Consider the following 20731-nt stretch of genomic DNA (forward strand, 5'->3'; position numbering starts at 1 on the left):
GCCACCTACTGTACAAGAGTGTGTAACATCATGCTATTTTAAGTGTTCTCATATTCTACCCATCAACCCTGTGTCTTTAAGAAATTTAACAAGTGCCATTTTGGTGATTCTTATCCCTTGTCCCTCTCCTTCTGTTCCCAGTATCCCCATCAGATTCAACTCCCGCCCTGCTTCCTGAACCTCATCTTGAAACTTTCCATCTCATATAATATACAGTGCAATTTGACATGTTCAGCATTTTCTTTAACCCCACAGTTTTCACAGTATTCACTATTCCTTTTCCCCATTAAAAACAAGGTGTCATTCAATCATGTGTGATCCACTCTCAGTCTTGTCATTATAATCTCCTCCCGCCTAGTCCTTTCCTTATAATTTTTAATACTGACAGATTTTTGTATTTTATGATATCCCATTCCTTTCGTGTCTTCTTCCCACCATTATGGAAGTAAAATAATGATTTGATGTTTTTGAAACAAAAAAAGCTTGTTGAATTGCACTAATTGAAAAAAAAAAAAATAGGCATTGCATTAACCGTGCTTGCATTTTAATGCATTGTATTTTTAGGGCTTGCATTTTTATGGGCTGAAATTCAACATGGTTGAATATTTAAGCTGTGAATATTTCAATTCAAAACATTTCACACATATTTTCATTATTAAAATTTCAATAATTTATATTCACCTTCAGATTTCACTTCCAAAACGTTCATTCTTTTTAAAATACAACCTATAATATTCGACAGGCAATTTTCAGTCCATTTTATTTCGCCTTACAAATTCGCTTCCACAAATTCAGTGGTTCAAATTCAACAGCAAATTCGACATTTGACATCTGGGAACGGCAGGAATAGCAGTAGATTACCGACTAATAATCTCCACAGTGATATAAAAGACCAAACTTGCACCTTATTGGGGATATCTACAGGCAAGCAGACTCGTACGTATGAACGTAATGTTCCCAGATGTCAAATGTCGAATTTGCTGTCGAATTTGAACCACTGAATTTGTGGAAGCGAATTTGTAAGGCGAAATAAAATGGACTGAAAATTGCCTGTCGAATATTATAGGTTGTATTTTAAACAGAATGAACGTTTTGGAAGTGAAATCTGAAAGGTGAATATGGATTATTGAATTTTTAAAAATGAAAATGTGTGAAATGTTTTGAATTGAAATATTCACAGCTTAAATATTCAACCATGTTGAATTTCAGCCCATAAAAATGCAAGCCCTAAAAATACAATGCAATAAAATGCAAGCACGGTTAATGCAATGCCTATTTTTTTTAAATTAGTGCAATTCAACAAGTTTTTTTGTTTCAAAAACATTTGCCATTATTTTACTTCCATACACCATTTATGCCATATTCTCATACCTTTCTTTCTAATCACTGCTTTTCCAGCAAATCGCCTTGACCATGTCTACATGCCTAAATGCACTGAGTTGCTGCCATGTGATTTGCTGATTAGATAGTGGCGTTAATGAGCAGTTGAACAGGTGTACCTAATAAGGTGGCCATATAGGCTATAATATATTTATCAGCTTCTATGAAAACGTACAAATAATCACTTTTCTTTACAAACGTTATAATGAGATCATACTGTCATGTGGGTAATTAGGTTATCACTCACTCTTCAGGCTCAGGTGCGACCTGCATAGTTCCATCATATCTTCGATACGCCACCATTCGCTTGCCAGAACCAGTCACAAAGTGACTCACCGAACACACACCCTGTGGTTTTATTGTTTCGCTTTTGGAGAAAAAAGAATTGCATTCAGATGGGTAAGGTTAATTTAATTAAATCTCCTTAAATCTCTACCTGTTGCACAATCACATTTTCATAATAATGTTCATCATTTCAAATTAAATTACCTTTACATGTTATCTTTGAAATTAAATCAAAATGCACAACTGGAAGCCTAGAAGTGGATCCAAACAAGTAGATTGGGGCACAGCAAAGGATAGTGTCTATTTTTATGCATGGTGGCATGTGAACTTGAACTATGCTTGCACTTTATAAAGTTTGCCTTTAAATGAAGAGGAACAGGTGTGAAGCAGTTGTGTCAGCCATTGAAGAAGCTGCAGTAGGCATCTGTAAGTGATCTTGTTACTCTCCCCATGAGCTGCATCATCAAAACATGACTAGAAATTTCATGAAGCAACATGTGTCTCTCTCTCTTTTACATTTAAATGTAGTCTAGTTGTTAAGTTAATGTATTGCATAAATCACATACTGAAATATCTAATCTACACTATATTGCCAAAAGAATTGGGACACTCTTCCAAATCATTGAATTCAGTTGTTCCAATCACTTTGATGGCCACAGTTGTATAAAATCAAGCACCTAGGCATGCAGACTGCTTCTACAAACATTTGTGAAAGAATGGGTCGTGGTACCATGATAGGTTGTCACCTGTGCAATAAGTCCATTCATGAAATTTCCTCACTACTAAATATTCCACAGTCAAATGTTAGTGGTATTATAACAAAGTGGAAGCAATTGGGAACAACAGCAACTCAGCCACGAACTGGTAGGCCATGTAAAATAACAGAGCAGTCTCAGCGCATGCTGAGGCACACAGTGCGTAGAAGTCGCCAACTTTCTGCAGAGTCAATTGCTACAGACCTCCAAACTTAGTGTGGCCTTCAGATTAGCTCAAGAACAGTGTGTAGAGAGCTTCATGGAATGGGTTTCCATGGCCGAGCAGCTGCATCCAAGCCTTACATCAAGTGCAGTGCAAAGCATCGGATGCAGCGCCGCCACTGGACTGTGAGTGACGAATCACACTTCTCTGTCTCGCAATCCGATGGATGAGTCTGGGTTAGGCGGTTGCCAGGAGAACGGTACTTGCCTGACTGCATTGTGCCAAGTGCAAAGTTTGGTGGAGGGGTGATTATGGTGTGGGGTTGTTTTTTAGGGGTTGGGCTTGACCCCTTAGTTCTGGTGAAAGGAAATCTTAATTCTTCAGCATACCAAGACATTTTGGACAATTTCATGCTGCCAACTTTGTGGGAACAGTTTGGGGATGGCCCCTTCCTGTTCCAACATGACTGCGAATCTGCACAAAGCAAGGTCCATAAAGACATGGATGAGCAAGTCTGGTGTGGAGGAACTTGACTGGCCTACACAGAGTCCTGACCTCAACCCGACAGAACACCTTTGGGATGAATTAGAGCGGAGACTGCGAGCCAGGCCTTCTCATCCAACATCAGTGCCTGACCTCACAAATGCACTTCTAGAAGAATGGTCAAAAATTCCCATAAACACACTCCTAAACCTTGTGGAAAGCCTTCCCAGAAGAGCTGAAGCTGTTATTGCTGCAAAGGGTGGGCCAACCATTTTTAACCCTACGGATCAGGGATGGGATGTCACTAAAGTTCATGTGCATGCAAAGGCAGACGCCCTAAAACATTTGGCAATATAGTGTAATATATTTATCTGATATCTAATATCTAAAGAATTTTAGCTTGAAGCCAATTTTAAAATATAGGCCACAAACTAAAGGTCAGTGTGAGTAAGATGTTCTAAGCGCTGGTTATTTTTATACTGGCAGTGAGAGTTGATTTATGATGGTACCTCATTTCAACTTGAAGCACATCACACTGTACCTGGGTGGATTGGCAGGACACGCAGTTGGTTCTAGTTGCTGCTGGGGACGACGATATGATGGTGGAGCTTGGCATGGTAATGCTGGCATGTTCAGAGCAGCAGGGTTATTATAGTTTTCTGACCCCGGCCCAGAGCTCTGGGCATCAGAAAGGCTCCGCTCGATTGCCAGCTGCATGAGCTCATTATCGGACAGGTTGCTATAGAGACTGTAGTCAGCAAATTCCAGGTTGGTTCCTGTGGTACTTGGCATAGACACATGGGCGACTGCCATGATGGACCCTAAGACAACCAAAACATTCATTATGTAATGAAACTGGACTAATGTGTATTATTGCAAATTTCATTTGCTTGATTAGGAGATACAACTAAAGGATTTAAAGCTACAATATGTAAGATTTTTGTAATAAATTATCAAAAAATCACTTGGACAGTGTGATACATTTCCTGCAGTTGTGTACTTACAACATCCCAAAAGTTCCCAAAGATTTTTAATTTCAGAGAAATTCCAATTTTAAATAATGGCTCGTCCCTGTCGCCCTGTCCCACTTGTTGCGTATTACGTATTATCTGCGTTATCCCTGGTTTCCGCTCGTACTGCCACAGTAACCATGGTGACAGACATGGAAAACTGCGTTACATCTAGCAGCACGCTCACGCTGTTGTTGTTTCGTTCAAACATTATGGACCATGGCAAGCAGACTTTGGGACAAAAGGAGAACTAAAACGAGGATCAATATCAGTGTGGCGTTTTCGAGATGCCGAGAGCTCCACGTCTGCGACAAACTTCGACTTGACAGAGACGCGCAAAGTACATAAAACTTATCTGTGTTATATAGCTCAACATGATGAAATGTACAGGGTGGGCCATTTATATGGATACACCGTAATGACATGGGAATGGTTGGTGATATTAAAGTCCTGTTTGTGGCACATTAGTATATGTGAGGGGGCAAACTCCTCAAGATGCGTGGTGACCATGACATATACTAATGTGCCACAAACAGGACTTTAATATCACCAACCATTCCCATGTTATTACGGTGTATCCATATAAATGGCCCACTTTGTATATTATTCTAATGTTGATCTAGCTTACTGCTAGTCTCATACAGATAAACTAACACATAACATTATGACTTTCAACACACTCAAATGCAGTTTAGTGTGATAGTGTAGACCAAGTGAAACAGCGCTGCGTTACCTCACAAGTTTAATTTGTCAAATAAACTGACCTGTGTGAGTAGGAATTCAGCACTTGCGGGTAGTTCGGTAGAATGAAATGTCCTTATTCCTTTATATCCGCGGGACTCACGTGTGGCGCTGATATCTGTCTCTTACTAGCAATCGTGCTATGCTTCATACCACAGTCATGTTAAAAACCATGAATGTTTTCACTCATCCATAAACATTATTAGATCCATCAGCATGATAGCAAGTCCCATCATTCCGCTTATCACTGCATCATCAACCTACGCCTTTGTTATTGTAAGAGGTTAGTGACCCCTAGCGGTGGAAAAATGACATATTGTAGCTTTAAATCTGTCAGATTTAATTCTTTTAAGTAACACTTTACAATAAGGTTTCACTTGTTAACATTACCTAACAATGAACAATACTTCTACAGCATTTATTAATTTCAGTCAATGGTAATTTCAACATTTATTAACACGTTTTTAAAATCTAAAGTTTTATTTGTTTACATTTGTTAATGCACTGTGAAATAATGAACAAAAAATGAACAAATACACAGTTCTGTAGATGGTGCAGGCTGATAGGTTCTAAAGGCCCCGATATACTTCAAGCGAAATCGAAGTACGAACTGCTATGAAGTCATTTCAAACAAAATCATGCCAAAACAAACTTTGTGTGGAGTTTGAAAAGTTTGCTATGGCTGGTAAACGCTTTGTAGTACCATTGGTCCGTGCCGTGTGCACTGATGCTCCGCCTTCTTTCACGTGTCTTTTCCATATTTTTCAGTCTTTTCCAGTTCATTTCTCCTCACGAGTCAGTTGAGATTAGATGTGACCCATGATTGAAAACATGAACACACTGGAGAGCTGCTTTATAGTAGAAAATTAAGTTGTACTTCTGTTTTCTCAATTTTGTTTGAGATTGTGTTTATTTTGTTATTGTGAGGAAAGCGTGCAGCACATATTTACATATTCATCTAACCATCGCTCTCAGCAGTGTGGGTGGCGTCAGATGTTAGATAACAGTATATTGCTGCTCATGTATTTCGAAACTACGTTTTACCCCTAAATGAAGAACGAAAAATAACTTTGCCTTGAGTATATCAGGGCCTTTAGCAATCACATCATTCTCTCTAGGGCACAGCTGATTGGTTCTTGCTGTATCAGTTGCAAATGAGCTCGCTACTCAACCTTCAAATACTTGGTTAGCATTTGCTGTAGCAGTGCAGCGCAGTGCACTTTCAAAATTCCTCTGAAATTCAACATCTAAGATAAGTGAACGGTCATTCTCATGCTATATCACTATGCAGTATTGCGTGGTCTGCCTTATTAATTCTTCATGAAGTTCAAACACAAGGTTTAAAATCATGTGTCATGTTAACAGTCCTGTTTTAATGCTTTGAGTAAATTGCTAAGCATATTAGCAGCTAGTATTTGCTATAAGGAAATCATTGCTATGAATATTTTTTTCGTTTGATCAGCAGCAGCATGTAGCCTATAGCAAATTCAGATTGCAAGCAAATATTATCAACAGCAATAGCACGCTAGCAGATGTTGTGGTGAAGTATAAAAACACTGCTGTGTCTTGCTTAATTGAGTGAGATGAGTCATGTTGGCTAACATGTTGATCATGCAATGTTAACATTTATCATTTCAATATGTGAACAAATATTCACTTTAATTACAATATGGAAGTATGCAATCAGCTGCATTTCCATCAGAATTAGATTTTGGCCATATATACAGTCTCACAACTACAGGACAAACTTGTTGAATACTTCCATCGTCAACATATTAGTAGGCTAAAGGTAAGTAGATCATCCACCCACATAGCAAACAGTCTTGGCTTGAATGCGGCCTCATGCTGGCACTGCTCCTGTTGGCAGCGGCATGTGTCCTGTCAGCCAAAGCTGGTCCAAGTATGGCAATGATGGCACAGCATGGATAACAACAAACAACATGAGGGCCGATTGTTGGTGGGAGGCAACAAAGTAGCCCAATGGCCAGTCAAAAGTATCCCAAAAATAGTCTCAGACTCAGACATCACGCCCACAGACCATTGTCTGAATGTCTGATGCATATGGCACACTTTTCTGGAAACACTTCAGGAGTTTCGAAGTCTCAATCTGATTGGTTCAATTCTACAGGATGTCCGGGAGACGTGTGTGTCGGGTTTTTTATCGGTCCGCCCGGAAACAAATGCTGTGACGCCAAAACCCCTCGTGGGAGAAGAAAGCCATTGTGTTTACAACTGTGACAATGAGCGCTTACCAGGCTCAACTAAACGCTGGATTTTCAAAGTTTGTAAAGTTTGCGGCTCCATTGTTGCAGTAAACTTGCATAACATTCTTGAATGAATAATTTATTAGATGCACATTGGTCTGTTATTGTAGGGACATCAACATTATATTGTCACACCCCTAAACATGACACGGAACAAAACAAACTGTGATTGGTTGCATGTCAGTCAAACGTCCTCTTGGGTGGTCCTTGGCCAAGAAAGCTGCGATAGAGTCCAGACCTTCTGCCGTCAGTCTGAAAGTCTGGCTACGCGAGACTACCCCAAAAATAGCCCATTGCTAATATATTTTTTTTCTCCATTGGGTGCCCGAATTCTCCATTGAATTTGTAAGTCTGGGGGGGTGTTTTGGGGGTGTTGGATTGGCGAAATCGTACCTACGGAGGTGGAAATGAACTCTTAATTAAGATTTTTATTTTTTACCCGCAGCAACAACTTAAAAGTAACCTGATACCGTGGGAAAACCGTGGACTTGGTTGAAGATGCATGTGTCACTGGTTGATTTCTTATGAGAAAGAGACAAACATACTGAGAATAATTCATAATTAAATGCATAATTGAAAAACAGAATGAATAATTGCAGTTTAAGGCAGATTACTGATTTACTTAATTTGAAATTATATAATTTCATTCAAATAACTCAGACTACACTTTAAAATCTTAAAATGAATACAATTTATGTAATCATTTAATCATTAAATGTTATACAATATTTATTTTGTGTGACATATAAGGAATTTTATGAATATGCTGTGGCCCAAAAATGACCTTAAAATACACTGCAAAATTGTATTTGTGCGCTGTAATCCAAATCTTCGGAATCAATGTAATTGCTTTGTGTGAGAAATGGACCCAAATTTATTCAACTATCTTTGTCTTCATGTTCATCTTCATTAGCGATAACAGTCAAATCCAGCACTCATTAAAAGTAAAAAATTTGTTACCTCAGGGAGCGTTTTGACAAATTAAATGCGTGCCTTCACGGGCTGTGTCTGAAATCGCCCCATATACTCTCATTCCCTATTCCCTACATTAGTCCACTAATGTAGTACACTTGAGGGAGTGAATGAAAACTAGTGAGCGGTCTATTCAGCGTAGTGAAGCCTCTCCTGTCATAAGTCACCTCAGTTTGGACTTTCCCTGCGTCTCAATGTCCATACTATCCATCCTAAACAGTATGTGAGATTAAAAGTGTGTCCCAAAGCATAGTGTGTTGAAAAGAGTATGCCAGAAGTCCCCGGATGGTCTACTATTTCCGGTGGATTTTCGTAGTGTGGATCCGTGCACACACTAAAGGCTAATACTGCCCACAACTCATAGTGCTTTGGAGGAGGAGCTACAAACGCAAATGAAAAGTGTTAAAAAACTACAAAACATGGGGGATATGCGCGACCAACGGTGAGAGGTTTAGACGAAGGTTTGGGTAACTAATCAAAGTTTAACCTGATAGAAAAATATTTATTTATTGTTATCCGTGTTACATTTCATTTGCAATAACAATGTGGACTTTTATAAAGATCCGTTTGGCCATTAACTTTTAAATGCATCATTCTGCATTAATATGAGGAGAGTATACTGCATGAAAGACTCGCGACTGCAGATCAAAGTGCTTCTGCATTTCTCTCTGATATGGAAGGAAATGAAATGTGAAGGATTTAATCTTTGACAAGATGATTGACAGGTCAGTTTGCGTGACGGGATGCATGTAATGATGTGATAGTATGTCCTAAAGCTTGTCTACTCTTCTGCTACATGCTCAAAAGTATGCACTTTTTCTTCACAAGAAGAGTACATAGGCCTACTTTTAGGGCGTAGTATAAGTAGGCGAATTGAGATGCAGCATGCGTTTTTGTTTGCACCATTTCTCCCTGCCTTGTTTGTTGTCATAGTTACAGATTTGATTTCGTCACTCAGTTCAGGTGTGCGTGTTTAATCATTATTGTTTTCAGTTGTATAAGTTCTTGTGTGTTCTCCTTTGGATTTAGTTGTGGATGTTATTAAACACTGTTTTGAACTTGAACCTTCATATGCTTGCTACTACACAACTGTGATATAAGACACGACCTAGAATTTACGTGGTTTACGTGGTGATATCTGTTTAAATAATATTTTACCCTCATCTTGTGTGTTTTTGTGATTTTTTTTTTTTTTCTCTCATCGTGGATTCTCCCTCATTTCAGTTATTGTGCCTTGAGCATGGAGATCCCTCCCTCGAGGCACATATGGAAGACTTCCTCGACCTTGCTCATCAGTTGAACTTCCCTGACAACTGCCTTTGTTCTTTCCTTTTCGTGGGACTCAACATTGTGATAAAGGCTCAGTTGTCTGGGGAGGGTCCTCGAGGGAGCTTCACTGAGAATGTGGAGTTGGTGCTGGTATCCTGTGGATTATCACTGACCATCAGACCAGCTCACGACGACGCCAGCCCCATTCCAGATCCAGTGCCCAGTCAGATACCGTCCCACTGCGAGGAGCAGCAGCACGAGCCCACCACAGACAACGAGTCCGCCTCAGCCATGATGTGTGAGCCAGCGCCAACGGAAGCGACCGAGCAGAACATCACCTTAGCTGTGTGTGTCTGACCAGGTCAGGTGTGTGACCCGACTGCACCATCCATTGCCGTGGGAGTCCTTTTGGAATACGAGTGTATGGAAGTGAGCACCCCCAACCCTTCCGCCACTGAGAGTGAGCATCTACTGGACTTAATGAACATTTGTTTAGCGTTTAAAAAAAGAGGATTCCCTACCTCCTTTGATTCTGCCTGAATCCGAATCATCTTCATCAGACCTGTTGGCCCCCCCAGCCTCCCTCTTCCACCTCCTCTCCAAACTGCTACAATGGATTTGATGTGTTCTGTCAATCCCTGTTGTCACAGTGAGGATCTGTGACTAGAGACTCTTATTTTGGAAAAGACTCTTAGTATGACACTGAACTGAGAAAATGCATACATACAGACACTTTCACACTAACATCTTAACACACTATCTGTTTTGCGCAGTTTTACACCAGTTAACGCAGATATATGTGTGTCACTGATTGTGTATTGTTTCGTGTTGTACCTGTCTTCACCATGCCTTTTTTTTTTTCATTTACTGAGTTATTAATTTCTCGTTGTTGATTTATATATTGTAAAGAACTCAAACAAGACCGGTAACCATGTTATATGTTTATTGATTTCAATTAACCTCTTACATAATAATAAATTGTCATACTTACGTATAGGAACATTTTACTTTACCAAACAGACGAAACCCGGTCACAGGAACTGCCACCATTTTGAATGTCTCTTTCCCGCCAATAGGCACAGTTAATTGTTGTCATGTGTGAGGGGGAGATTGGAGTTCTGTTTGATTCTTTGATAAACGTTGTTCAACATTAATAATTAATTGAGTTGTTTTGTTTTCAATGTTTATATATTTTTATATTATTCAAACTGTTTATCTCTTTGTTACTGTTAAATCTATTTTGATTTGTCTTCTTTAAATGTCATTTATTATCTTTAATTAACAAATGGTTTGGTCCAAGTAGAAGGGGCTTAGCCTTTTTAAGAAGGCGCCTCAGTGTGATTAGGAGGCTCGTAGAGTGAGTGTTTGGGAGTTATTGCTCTGTTTTTGGGCCGATTTACTGGTATAGCCAAATTTTGTGTGCAGATAACTTTAAACAGTTTATTTTATTTATTTTTGTTTGATTAGTTTTTTTTTTTTCTCTTCTTTGGATTTTCACTGTAAATACCAGTTGCACCTATTGGATTAAACACTGAACTTTTGACCTCATCATCACGTCACTTCATTTTTTCGCCTCCATCTGCCGGTACATACAGAGCAGTGGTGCTGCTGCTGTTGGGGCCTCTTTGTGGCACCCCTGTCTCTGTTACAGTTGGTGTCAGAAGTTTTTTGTACCGCTGAGGTGACGTGGACAATCTTGTTTTTATGCAATGCCACCAAAGACAAGGAATCAGCCTGATGAGAGCACAAGGCCGGATGTGGAACAGAGTGAAGTGGAGGAGGATCCAGATGAAGGAGTGAAGTCTACAATGGTTTCTGGGGCTGGAGCTGATACTGCTGTTACTGCTCTCGCGCAGATGTTCAAGTCCTTTATGGAATATCAAAAGGATCGAGACGATCGACAAGAAAGAGAGACAGTCCGACGAGAACAAAATTTTAAAGTGCTCAGTCACCATGTCACACAGATGCAACTTGACATGGAACGTATCAGTCATGGAGCAGTTTCCGACAAACCAGCACCAAGGGTGATAGACCAGGAGCCACGGCTTGCGAGACTGGAGGACTCCGATGATATTGAGCACTATTTGCTGACATTTGAGAGACTGGCAGAGGTGTACCAGTGGCCTAAAGAAGACTGGGCCATTCACCTTATACCGTTGCTAACTGGTAAGGCCAGAGCTGCGTTTGTTGCAATGGACCCTTCACATACACAAGACTATGATGTTGTAAAGACAGCAATACTGAAAAAGTATGAAATCAATGCTGAAACTTATAGACTGAGGTTCCGTAGCCTAAATACCCCGGTCGACGAGTCGCCACAGGAGCTTTACATCAGACTGAAGGACCTTTTTTGCAAGTGGGTGCACTATTCCAGCAGCAATAAAGAGGATATTATGGAGGCCCTTGTTCTGGAACAGTTCTTACGGGTCTTGTACCCAGACGTGAGGACTTGGGTCAAGGAGCGTGATCCAACGACTGCTGCTGAGGCTGCAAGACTAGCAGAGGCATATATCACAGCCCGTAAAGGAGCAGGAAACTTCCGCTATGCAGGGATCCTCCCTTCGGCCAGGGGTAAGTCTGAGGGGTTGGGGAGCTGTTCAAACTCTCAAGATAGAATCCTAAGACTCACACAAAGTAAAGCCACTACTCCGCATGTAACTTCACAAAGTGTAGTTAAGGAGGATGTTGTCTGTTATCATTGTGGACAGCCAGGCCATACTAGACCTCTTTGCCCCCTGAAGAAACCGAAAACGGCAAGCCTTTGTTATGTTCCTCATTCAGTTCAGTCATCCCCCATGAAATGCAACTCACAGCCAATTAGATCTGTCTTGTTAAATGGTAGACCAGTTTTAGCCTTGGTAGATACTGGTTGTACATATACGCTAGTGCAGAGCAGATTTGTGCCCAGACAAGACTGGAATGACACAGAAACAGTTACTGTTTGTTGTGTACATGGTGACAACACTCCATTGCCTACTGCAGAAGTGTATATTGAAGTCTTGAATCAGTCTTATCTGATGAAGGTTGGAATTGCTAAGACTCTGCCCTATCCCATCCTCCTTGGCACAGATATGCCAGTGTTGGCTGAATTACTGCAGGACACAGAATGGTGTGGGGTAGTGACAAGGGCTCAGTCAAAGCAGGCAGTGCAGACAACACACAACCCAGACCTAGACGATCCCTTACAAACCTTGCCTTTTTGTTCAGCTGATATTGAGACTGAGTCAGGAACAACAGAAGACAACAGGTTGCAACAGCGTAGAGATTGGGTAACAGACTTGATGGGCACCTCAGAACAGGCTAACGAGGATATTGCTGAACCTGAGTTATGTGAGTCAGACATTGTGATTCCGAATGGTCTAGCCCAGCTGCAGAGGGAAGACCCAACCCTAGCCACATGTTTTGATCAGGTTAAGAAGAAGAAAGACTCTGATGTATTACTTGAGGATGCTTTTGTGTTGAAACATGAACTCCTGTATAAGCAGACAATAAGCTGTTAGCGAAGTGGCAAGGCCCATACCAGATAAAGAAGAAGGTAGGTCCGGTGACCTATCAGATCGAAATCCCCTCAAGAAACCAGCCTCTGCAATAATTTCATGTGAACATGCTGAAAAAATGGCATACGCATCGAACTCCAGGCCAAGCAGAGGAGAGCAATGACATTACTATGCTGGTGAGAGCCATAGAGGGTGAAGAGGAAGTAGAAGAACAGTATTTACCGACCTGTCGCAGTGACAGCAAATTGAATTTGCAGCACCTGAGTGAAGAGCAAAGACATCAACTATGGGAATGTATACCTGAACATCTGTTCATGGATACCCCTGGCAGAACAGGCTTGGTCGAACATTCTATCATCCTCACGGACCCTAAACCTGTCCGTCAGTCGGTGTATCGTGTCCCAGAGAAATTACTATCTGTTAAGAAAGAGGAATTACAAACCATGAAACAACTGGGTGTTACTGAGCCATCGTCAAGTGAATGGAGCAGTCCCATAGTGCTGGTGCCGAAGAAAGATGGTACCCTGCGGTTCTGCTTAGACTTCAGGAAGCTGAACAGCGTAAGTAAATTTGATCCTTATCCAATGCCACGGGTGGATGAACTGGTGGAGAGGCTGGGAAGGGCGAAGTACCTGAGTACGCTGGATCTCTGCAAGGGATATTGGCAGGTACCGCTGAAACCAGCATGTAAGGAGCTTACTGCCTTCAGAACTCCCTTTGGCCACTTTCAGTTCCGAGTCCTTCCTTTCGGGCTCCACGGGGCCGCGGCAACATTTCAAAGGATGATGGATAAAATCCTCCATGGTACAGAGGACTATGCTGCAGCTTACCTTGACGACATCATAATCTTCAGCCAAAGCTGGGAAGAGCATCTGGAGCAACTTAGGGAGGTGTTGAATTGCATCAAAGCTGCAGGACTAACCATCCGTCCTGATAAATGTGCCCTCGCCAAACCAGAAACCCAATATCTTGGATTCGTACTGGGACACGGTGTGATCCGACCTCAGGTGGGGAAGGTGGAGGCCGTTAAAGGAGCAGGAAGGCCTGTGACAAAGAAGCAGGTTAGAGCGTTTCTTGGACTTGTTGGCTGGTATAGGAAATTTATTCCAAATTTCTCAGCCAGGGCAATAACCCTAACAAATTTGACAAAAAAGAGCCAGCCCAACAATGTAGTGTGGACGGAGGACTGTGAAAAGGCCTTTAAAGACTTAAAGGATGCATTATGTCAGGAACCAGTTCTGCAGAGTCCTGATTTTGGGAAACTCTTCACAGTGCAGACTGATGCCTCACAACGTGGCATTGGTGCTGTACTCCTTCAAGAGGAAGAAGGTCAACTCAAGCCAGTTGTGTACATTAGTAGGAAACTCCTGCCCAGAGAGGTAAACTATTCCACTGTGGAAAAGGAGTGCCTTGCTGTTAAGTGGGCCCTGGACTCTTTAAGGTACTATTTGCTTGGACGAAAATTCCGGTTGGAAACTGACCACCGAGCATTGGCCTGGTTAGGCCGCATGAGAGACACAAATGCTCGCATTACTAGGTGGTTTCTGGCCATGCAGCCATTTGACTTTGAGGTGCTGTACAGATCAGGGTCACAAAATTACACTGCAGACTTTCTCTCGAGGACACCATAGGCGGTGTCTGGAGAGGGAGGGGGAAATGTCACAGTGAGGATCTGTGACTAGAGACTCTTATTTTGGAAAAGACTCTTAGTATGACACTGAACTGAGAAAATGCATACATACAGACACTTTCACACTAACATCTTAACACACTATCTGTTTTGCGCAGTTTTACACCAGTTAACGCAGATATATGTGTGTCACTGATTGTGTATTGTTTCGTGTTGTACCTGTCTTCACCATGCCTTTTTTTTTTCATTTACTGAGTTATTAATTTCTCGTTGTTGATTTATATATTGTAAAGAACTCAAACAAGACCGGTAACCATGTTATATGTTTATTGATTTCAATTAACCTCTTACATAATAATAAATTGTCATACTTATGTATAGGAACATTTTACTTTACCAAACAGACGAAACCCGGTCACAGGAACTGCCACCATTTTGAATGTCTCTTTCCCGCCAATAGGCACAGTTAATTGTTGTCATGTGTGAGGGGGAGATTGGAGTTCTGTTTGATTCTTTGATAAACGTTGTTCAACATTAATAATTAATTGAGTTGTTTTGTTTTCAATGTTTATATATTTTTATATTATTCAAACTGTTTATCTCTTTGTTACTGTTAAATCTATTTTGATTTGTCTTCTTTAAATGTCATTTATTATCTTTAATTACCAAATGGTTTGGTCCAAGTAGAAGGGGCTTAGCCTTTTTAAGAAGGCGCCTCAGTGTGATTAGGAGGCTCGTAGAGTGAGTGTTTGGGAGTTATTGCTCTGTTTTTGGGCCGATTTACTGGTATAGCCAAATTTTGTGTGCAGATAACTTTAAACAGTTTATTTTATTTATTTTTGTTTGATTAGTTTTTTTTTTTCTCTTCTTTGGATTTTCACTGTAAATACCAGTTGCACCTATTGGATTAAACACTGAACTTTTGACCTCATCATCACGTCACTTCATTTTTAGTAATCACAAAGTGGTAGTAATCACTGTGGCTCCGTCACTGGCGCCAAGGTCTTTGGGCATCTTCGTCTGCATGGTGGACTTCTTCTCCAATGTCACAGTCACCACTGCTCGTTCCTAAGGTGGCGTCAGAACTCTCTCCACTACGGCTCCTCCCTCCAGCGACACCGCCATGGATCACAGTTCTGGCTGTGGCCTGGCTCGCCTCCCATCTGTCCCTGCTCAAGGCCATTCCCTGGATCACACCACCTGCACCACCCTGGACTTTCTGTTTGATCCTTCTCCCGGACTCTCGTCCTCCACCTGAGCCTCCTCATCCAGGCTTGATTTTATATATAAAAATAAATGTTTTTAGATTCTGTGTTTTATTGGGCTAGATAAGGCAGAGGTGTGGCTCAGTTTTGGGGTTTCTGGTTAAAGACTGTGAATCGGTACCAATATTAAAACTTGTTCTGGCCCAGTCCAGGGCTAGTTAATGCATGGCTCTTGTCTTGTATTGAGATCTGGGCCACCCAAGGACCATAATTCATTGCTGTATGTGGGCCGAGCAAAAGCTGGTTGTGTGGACAGGAGTTGGGCCAGAGAAAAATTGCTATGTGGGCACTATATCAAGAGCGGTAATTAATACTGTCAAGGCAGTTTGCCAGGTTTCCTCAAACGAAAGCAAGAGCACACTCAGTTAATACTGTAATAATATCATATTGTTGAAAAAGATTTGTAGAAAATGGTGCGTATTTGTGTTTGCACTCCAGAGAATGTCAGATTTTTCTATTTGCGGCGTGTTTTGCGAATATTTGCTAAGAAACTAAATTTATGAGACCTTTCAAATATTTAAATAGCTTAAAAAAAAAAAAAAAAAAAAAAAAAGCTTTTTGAACAGCTTTGGAGAACAGCTTTGGTTTCCCCATTCAAAGAGATAGGAGTTGTCCTTGCATAACTTCTGCCTGAGAGGCATTTCAAAGTTGGCTGTCGAGTGAAATGACTTGTCTTAAAGGGTCTTTGCTGCGCATGAGTTCAGAGTCATGCATGCATGCCCCCTGCTCCAATGGCACATTCATTACCGCTAATGTCGTAAACTAATTAGCAGAGTGTTTTTATAGCATTGAAATGAATGTAACTGTATAAAACAAGTATTAAAACCAAGCGTCGTGTTTTACAGTTTTGCATTCCATGCAGAAATAAATTATAAAGCATTTAGGCTAAACAGAAGCAGCAAGCATTTAGTTGCTGTGAGAATACAGCAACAAAGCATTGTGGACATGAAAAAACGTTTAATTTGTACACACATTCAAACTTAATAGATTTCTCAAAATATCTTTTATAGAAGAAAGAAAGTTTCATTTTTGGGTGAACTAACCATGTTAAGTCTATATATCTTAACACAATAAGATATATAACAATCCAAAGCAAACAACAAATAAAAAAGCTTACCCCCTAAAAAACGTTTTTCCCCTTCCTTAACTCGGTCAGATTTCCAAACAGAGAAGTTTTTTTGTCGTTGTTCCCCAGTGTCGCACTCGACGCTTGCACTGGGACTTGTTTAGTTCTCTGCAGAGAGGGATTTGACTGTCACCCCACACCAGACTGTTTAGAGAATGTTATGGAGAGGACACGTGACATGTATGCTAAGATTATCAACCTCTTAGCTAATACTGTTCTTGAGGAGTAGCAGACCTGCAGTAGATTACAAAAAAAAAGTTTGTGGGCTCTGCTCTGAATACAGCAGAAATGTGCTTCCAGAAATATATTATCTGAAAATACCCAGTATAATATTTCTTGATGGATTTATAAAGATAATAAAACAAATTTCTCTTAGTCATTTAAGACTGTATGATGTAGCTGTAAATAATGTTAGAACTTACCTTCATACAATGGCTTTGTCTAATGAAGCCTTTAGTGCCTGGGTTAAATTGTAAGGCTGTTTTTGCTGTGTTAGGTTACAAGTGCGTCAAGGCTACGAGACAAAAGGGACATGGGATTGCATTGTGTGAATACCTTATTCCTTATTTATAGGTAAAGCGGTTATGTTAATGTCAAGCACACATAATCAAGGTTATAATCTCACATCATACTTTTGTTTGGGCTGATGTAAAAATTTAACCCTTTTTAAGTTGCCATTTTGGATAATGGATGAATAATTTGACAAACATTATAAAAAAGCAAGACGTTTGAGTAACATCCACTACATCCACGGAAACATCCATGGTCAGTCTGCAGATTTGCACTTTTGCATTTGTGTCCCCTTGTTTTATTACAAGGCCTTTAATGGGCCAGAAATGTCTTGGTTACTATTGCAATCTCCGTTCCCTGACGGAGGGAACGAGACGTGTTGTCGAATGCTGACAATAGCGGTCACACTAAAATGAGCAGGCATCCACTCATTCAGGTTTGTGCTGAGGAGTCGAGAGTGTGTCCCGGTCCCTGTGGAAAATGGCACAATTGCTGAATTGATTTATGAGGTAACCAGATGGAAGAAAGAACAATACAGAAATCATTAAAAACTAGACTTTTATGCATAGGCTGGGAAAGGGGTTGCCAAGGCTACTTTAGGGCGTGAAAGAATATTATGTGTAATAATTACTTATTTTCATTGTTTAGACCCATGTAACATATTCTAATAAATAAGCTGCCAAAGTTTTAGATAACAGTAAAATTTCACAATTTCACAATTCTTGGTTCCAACCACAGCAAAAACTACAAGCCTAACTAATATCAATTTAAAACATTACTGTAGAAAAGTGACCCGGCAGTAATAAAATAATAAAATAATAAACAGTGCTAAGAATTAAGTGCTTGAAGTTTTTCAGGTGAAACAGTAATTCAGGTACAGAAATTGAATAATCACACATAAAATAGCATTGCATAATCTTCACTGTATAAATTAAATATAGATTAATCCTTGTTAAAGCAACAAAAGTTATTCACTCAAGATCAGTGAGTGATTTTTTTTTTCTTTTGTTCTTTGATTAACTTCAATGACACAGACAGCAGCAGGTAGGCTATATTAGGCTGCTATCACATTAAGACCAAATGCAATATATTGCATCCAATATATTGATGCAGTGACTGCGACAAATCAGACACATTATTATTTGTTACATGTAACAAATAAGCTTTAAAGCCTATTAGTAATGGACCATCACCCGAAAAGTCACCAGGGCTTCCATCAGATAAGACTGTTATTATTGCTTGAAAAAAATGTGAAAAGCAAGGAAAGACACATAGCCCTTAAACAGACTTTCCTGCATTAATTTATAGACAATTTTTCCTATAAATGAACATGCATATCCCAAGGACAGGTATCTATTATTACTGTATATTGTCTCTTGTATTGTATTTTGTTCTATGCCTGCCTTATGATAGAATTATTAAATAATATACCCTTTTCCTACTCAGTCGAAAAATCACTTGAGACATGTACATTCATGTATATGATTTCACTATATGATCATTATTTTATAGTGTTTTGCCGATGTATTAATCCCTGAATGCATAAAAGTGTCACTTGATTATTCAAGATTACATGTTTGGTATTTACGAATTTGTATTTTAAAGACCTACGTGATCGTGCATATTATATGTTGAAACCTATGCAACATTTTAGTATTCCAAGAATCTTTAATAGTTTCTTCATCTGCACCCAATCCAGTTACATATGCAAACAATCTGCTTAAGGCAAAGGACCGTAAAACGTTTCCTTCTAAAAGCTTAGGCTAACATTGGCTCACTGATCCATGGAAGTAGGACCTCCACCCAGAGTAAAAAAGCTCTGTCAGAGTGACCGCCCGCTCTCTTCCCTCTTCTCTGCATCTTCTGTGTGCTGTTCTGCGTGGCCTCTCCAGCATGCCGGCAGGCCTCAATCTACAACCAACCATGTGCATACACGGGAGAGAGAGAACGTCTCGGTTACATATGTAACCCTCGTTCCCTGAGAGAGGGAACGGAGACGTCTCGACGTGACCGACGATTTTGGGATCTCGCTCAGAGGACCAATCTACTTCGAGTGTAACTAAACGAGCCAATTTCACATTGGCATGCAATAATTGCATTCTGCCTCGTCAGCGCGGGTATAAATGAGCAGCTGGTGCATGATGCAATCAGTTTTTCACTGAGGAGTTGAGCCGAGTTGGTGACCCAGGCCCCAGCGATGGTACAGCGCCCGTGGTCGACGGGACGAGACGTCTCCGTTCCCTCTCTCAGGGAACGAGGGTTACATATGTAACCGAGAAGTTACCTATTGTTCGGTCACTCTCGACGTCTTGTCGTGACCGACGATTTTGGGATCCCTACCAAAGCGCCACGGGCGCTGCCCGCTTCTAGCGCCCTGGGCAAGCCTCCTAAACCCTCTTACCCTTCTTGGCGATGAGACAGGGCTTACCCAGAGAGTGTCCATCACTACTGTTCCGAATAACCCCTTTATAGTGACAAATATTGGATAATGCTGGGAAAGCGTGCCCCCCTTCTTTTACAAAGGAGGGAACGCTGAGGAATCCACATCCTACTAGAGGTCTAGTGGAAGATACCGTATGGACTAACCTTGTGAGGGATGTGCAATACGGAGTCCCTGAGTGGCTCTCACCATCCAGAGGATAACAACACTGGCAGGGATGGCAGGGCGGACTCTGCAAGGGGAGACACGGGTTTCATTAAGAGCTTGCCGTGGAACACGCATATGGAAACCTGCTGAAGGTCGCACATATGGCACATATACATCAGTTGTAGGCCTGGCACCGGACGCTCCGCAACGTCCGGAAGCCATAAGGATGATCGGAGGACTCACAGGGTCTACTAAGAGGACTCTCTGGAGAATTCTAGCGCACTTGTGGGCGCAGCAAGCCGACACTAACCCGGGGCCCCCTCGTGTCTCTGACCATTTGAGGTGAGAACACGGGAGGCGACCGGCTCCACACGAAGCCTATAAAACCTAGTGAACGTGTTGGGTGTCACCCAGCCCGCAGCTCTACAAGCTCTACAGCATCCACTATCCAGTGGGCCATCCTCTGCTTGGAGACAGCCTTCCCCTTCTGCTGGCCTACGAAACAGACAAAGAGCTGGTCTGAGGTCCTGAAGCTTTGTGTCCGGTCTATGTACACTCTGAGTGCTCGGACGGGACAAAGCAAAGCTTGGGCTGGGTCTGCCTCCTCCGGGGGCAGCGCTTGCAGGTTCACCACCTGGTCCCTGGAAGGAGTGGTGGGAACCTTGGGCACATATCCATATCCAGGCACGATTCGTTGACCGAAAATGCTTGCAGGTCCCCTACCCTCTTGATGGAGGCCAATGACAGCAGAAGCAAAGTCTTCATAGCTAGAAGCTTTAAGTCAACTGACTGCA

The 20731-nt window shown here is 41.2% G+C and overlaps 1 protein-coding gene across 7 annotated transcripts in view; it reads right to left on the reverse strand.

The window, feature by feature from the left end:
- Positions 1 to 16970, reverse strand: part of asb2a.1 (ankyrin repeat and SOCS box containing 2a, tandem duplicate 1) — a 29079-nt gene extending 12109 nt beyond the window's left edge. For 6 of the 7 annotated variants that reach the window (XM_081377840.1, XM_081377839.1, XM_081377836.1 and 3 more), the window contains exons 1-3: positions 16832 to 16970; positions 3608 to 3887; positions 1628 to 1747 (exon numbers count right to left, since the gene is read on the reverse strand). In XM_081377840.1, coding sequence (XP_081233966.1) covers positions 1628 to 1747; positions 3608 to 3879 — 392 coding nt within the window. In that variant the 5' untranslated portion in view covers positions 3880 to 3887; positions 16832 to 16970. Of the gene's footprint in view, positions 1 to 1627; positions 1748 to 3607; positions 3888 to 9843; positions 9952 to 16831 lie in introns of those variants that run through there. The other variant, XM_081377835.1, reaches the window with a different exon arrangement.
- Between the last annotated feature and the right edge of the window lie 3761 nt (positions 16971 to 20731).

The sequence above is a fragment of the Scardinius erythrophthalmus genome (genome assembly GCF_964197995.2).
Source record: "Scardinius erythrophthalmus genome assembly, chromosome: 11".
NCBI classification, from domain to species: domain Eukaryota; kingdom Metazoa; phylum Chordata; class Actinopteri; order Cypriniformes; family Leuciscidae; genus Scardinius; species Scardinius erythrophthalmus.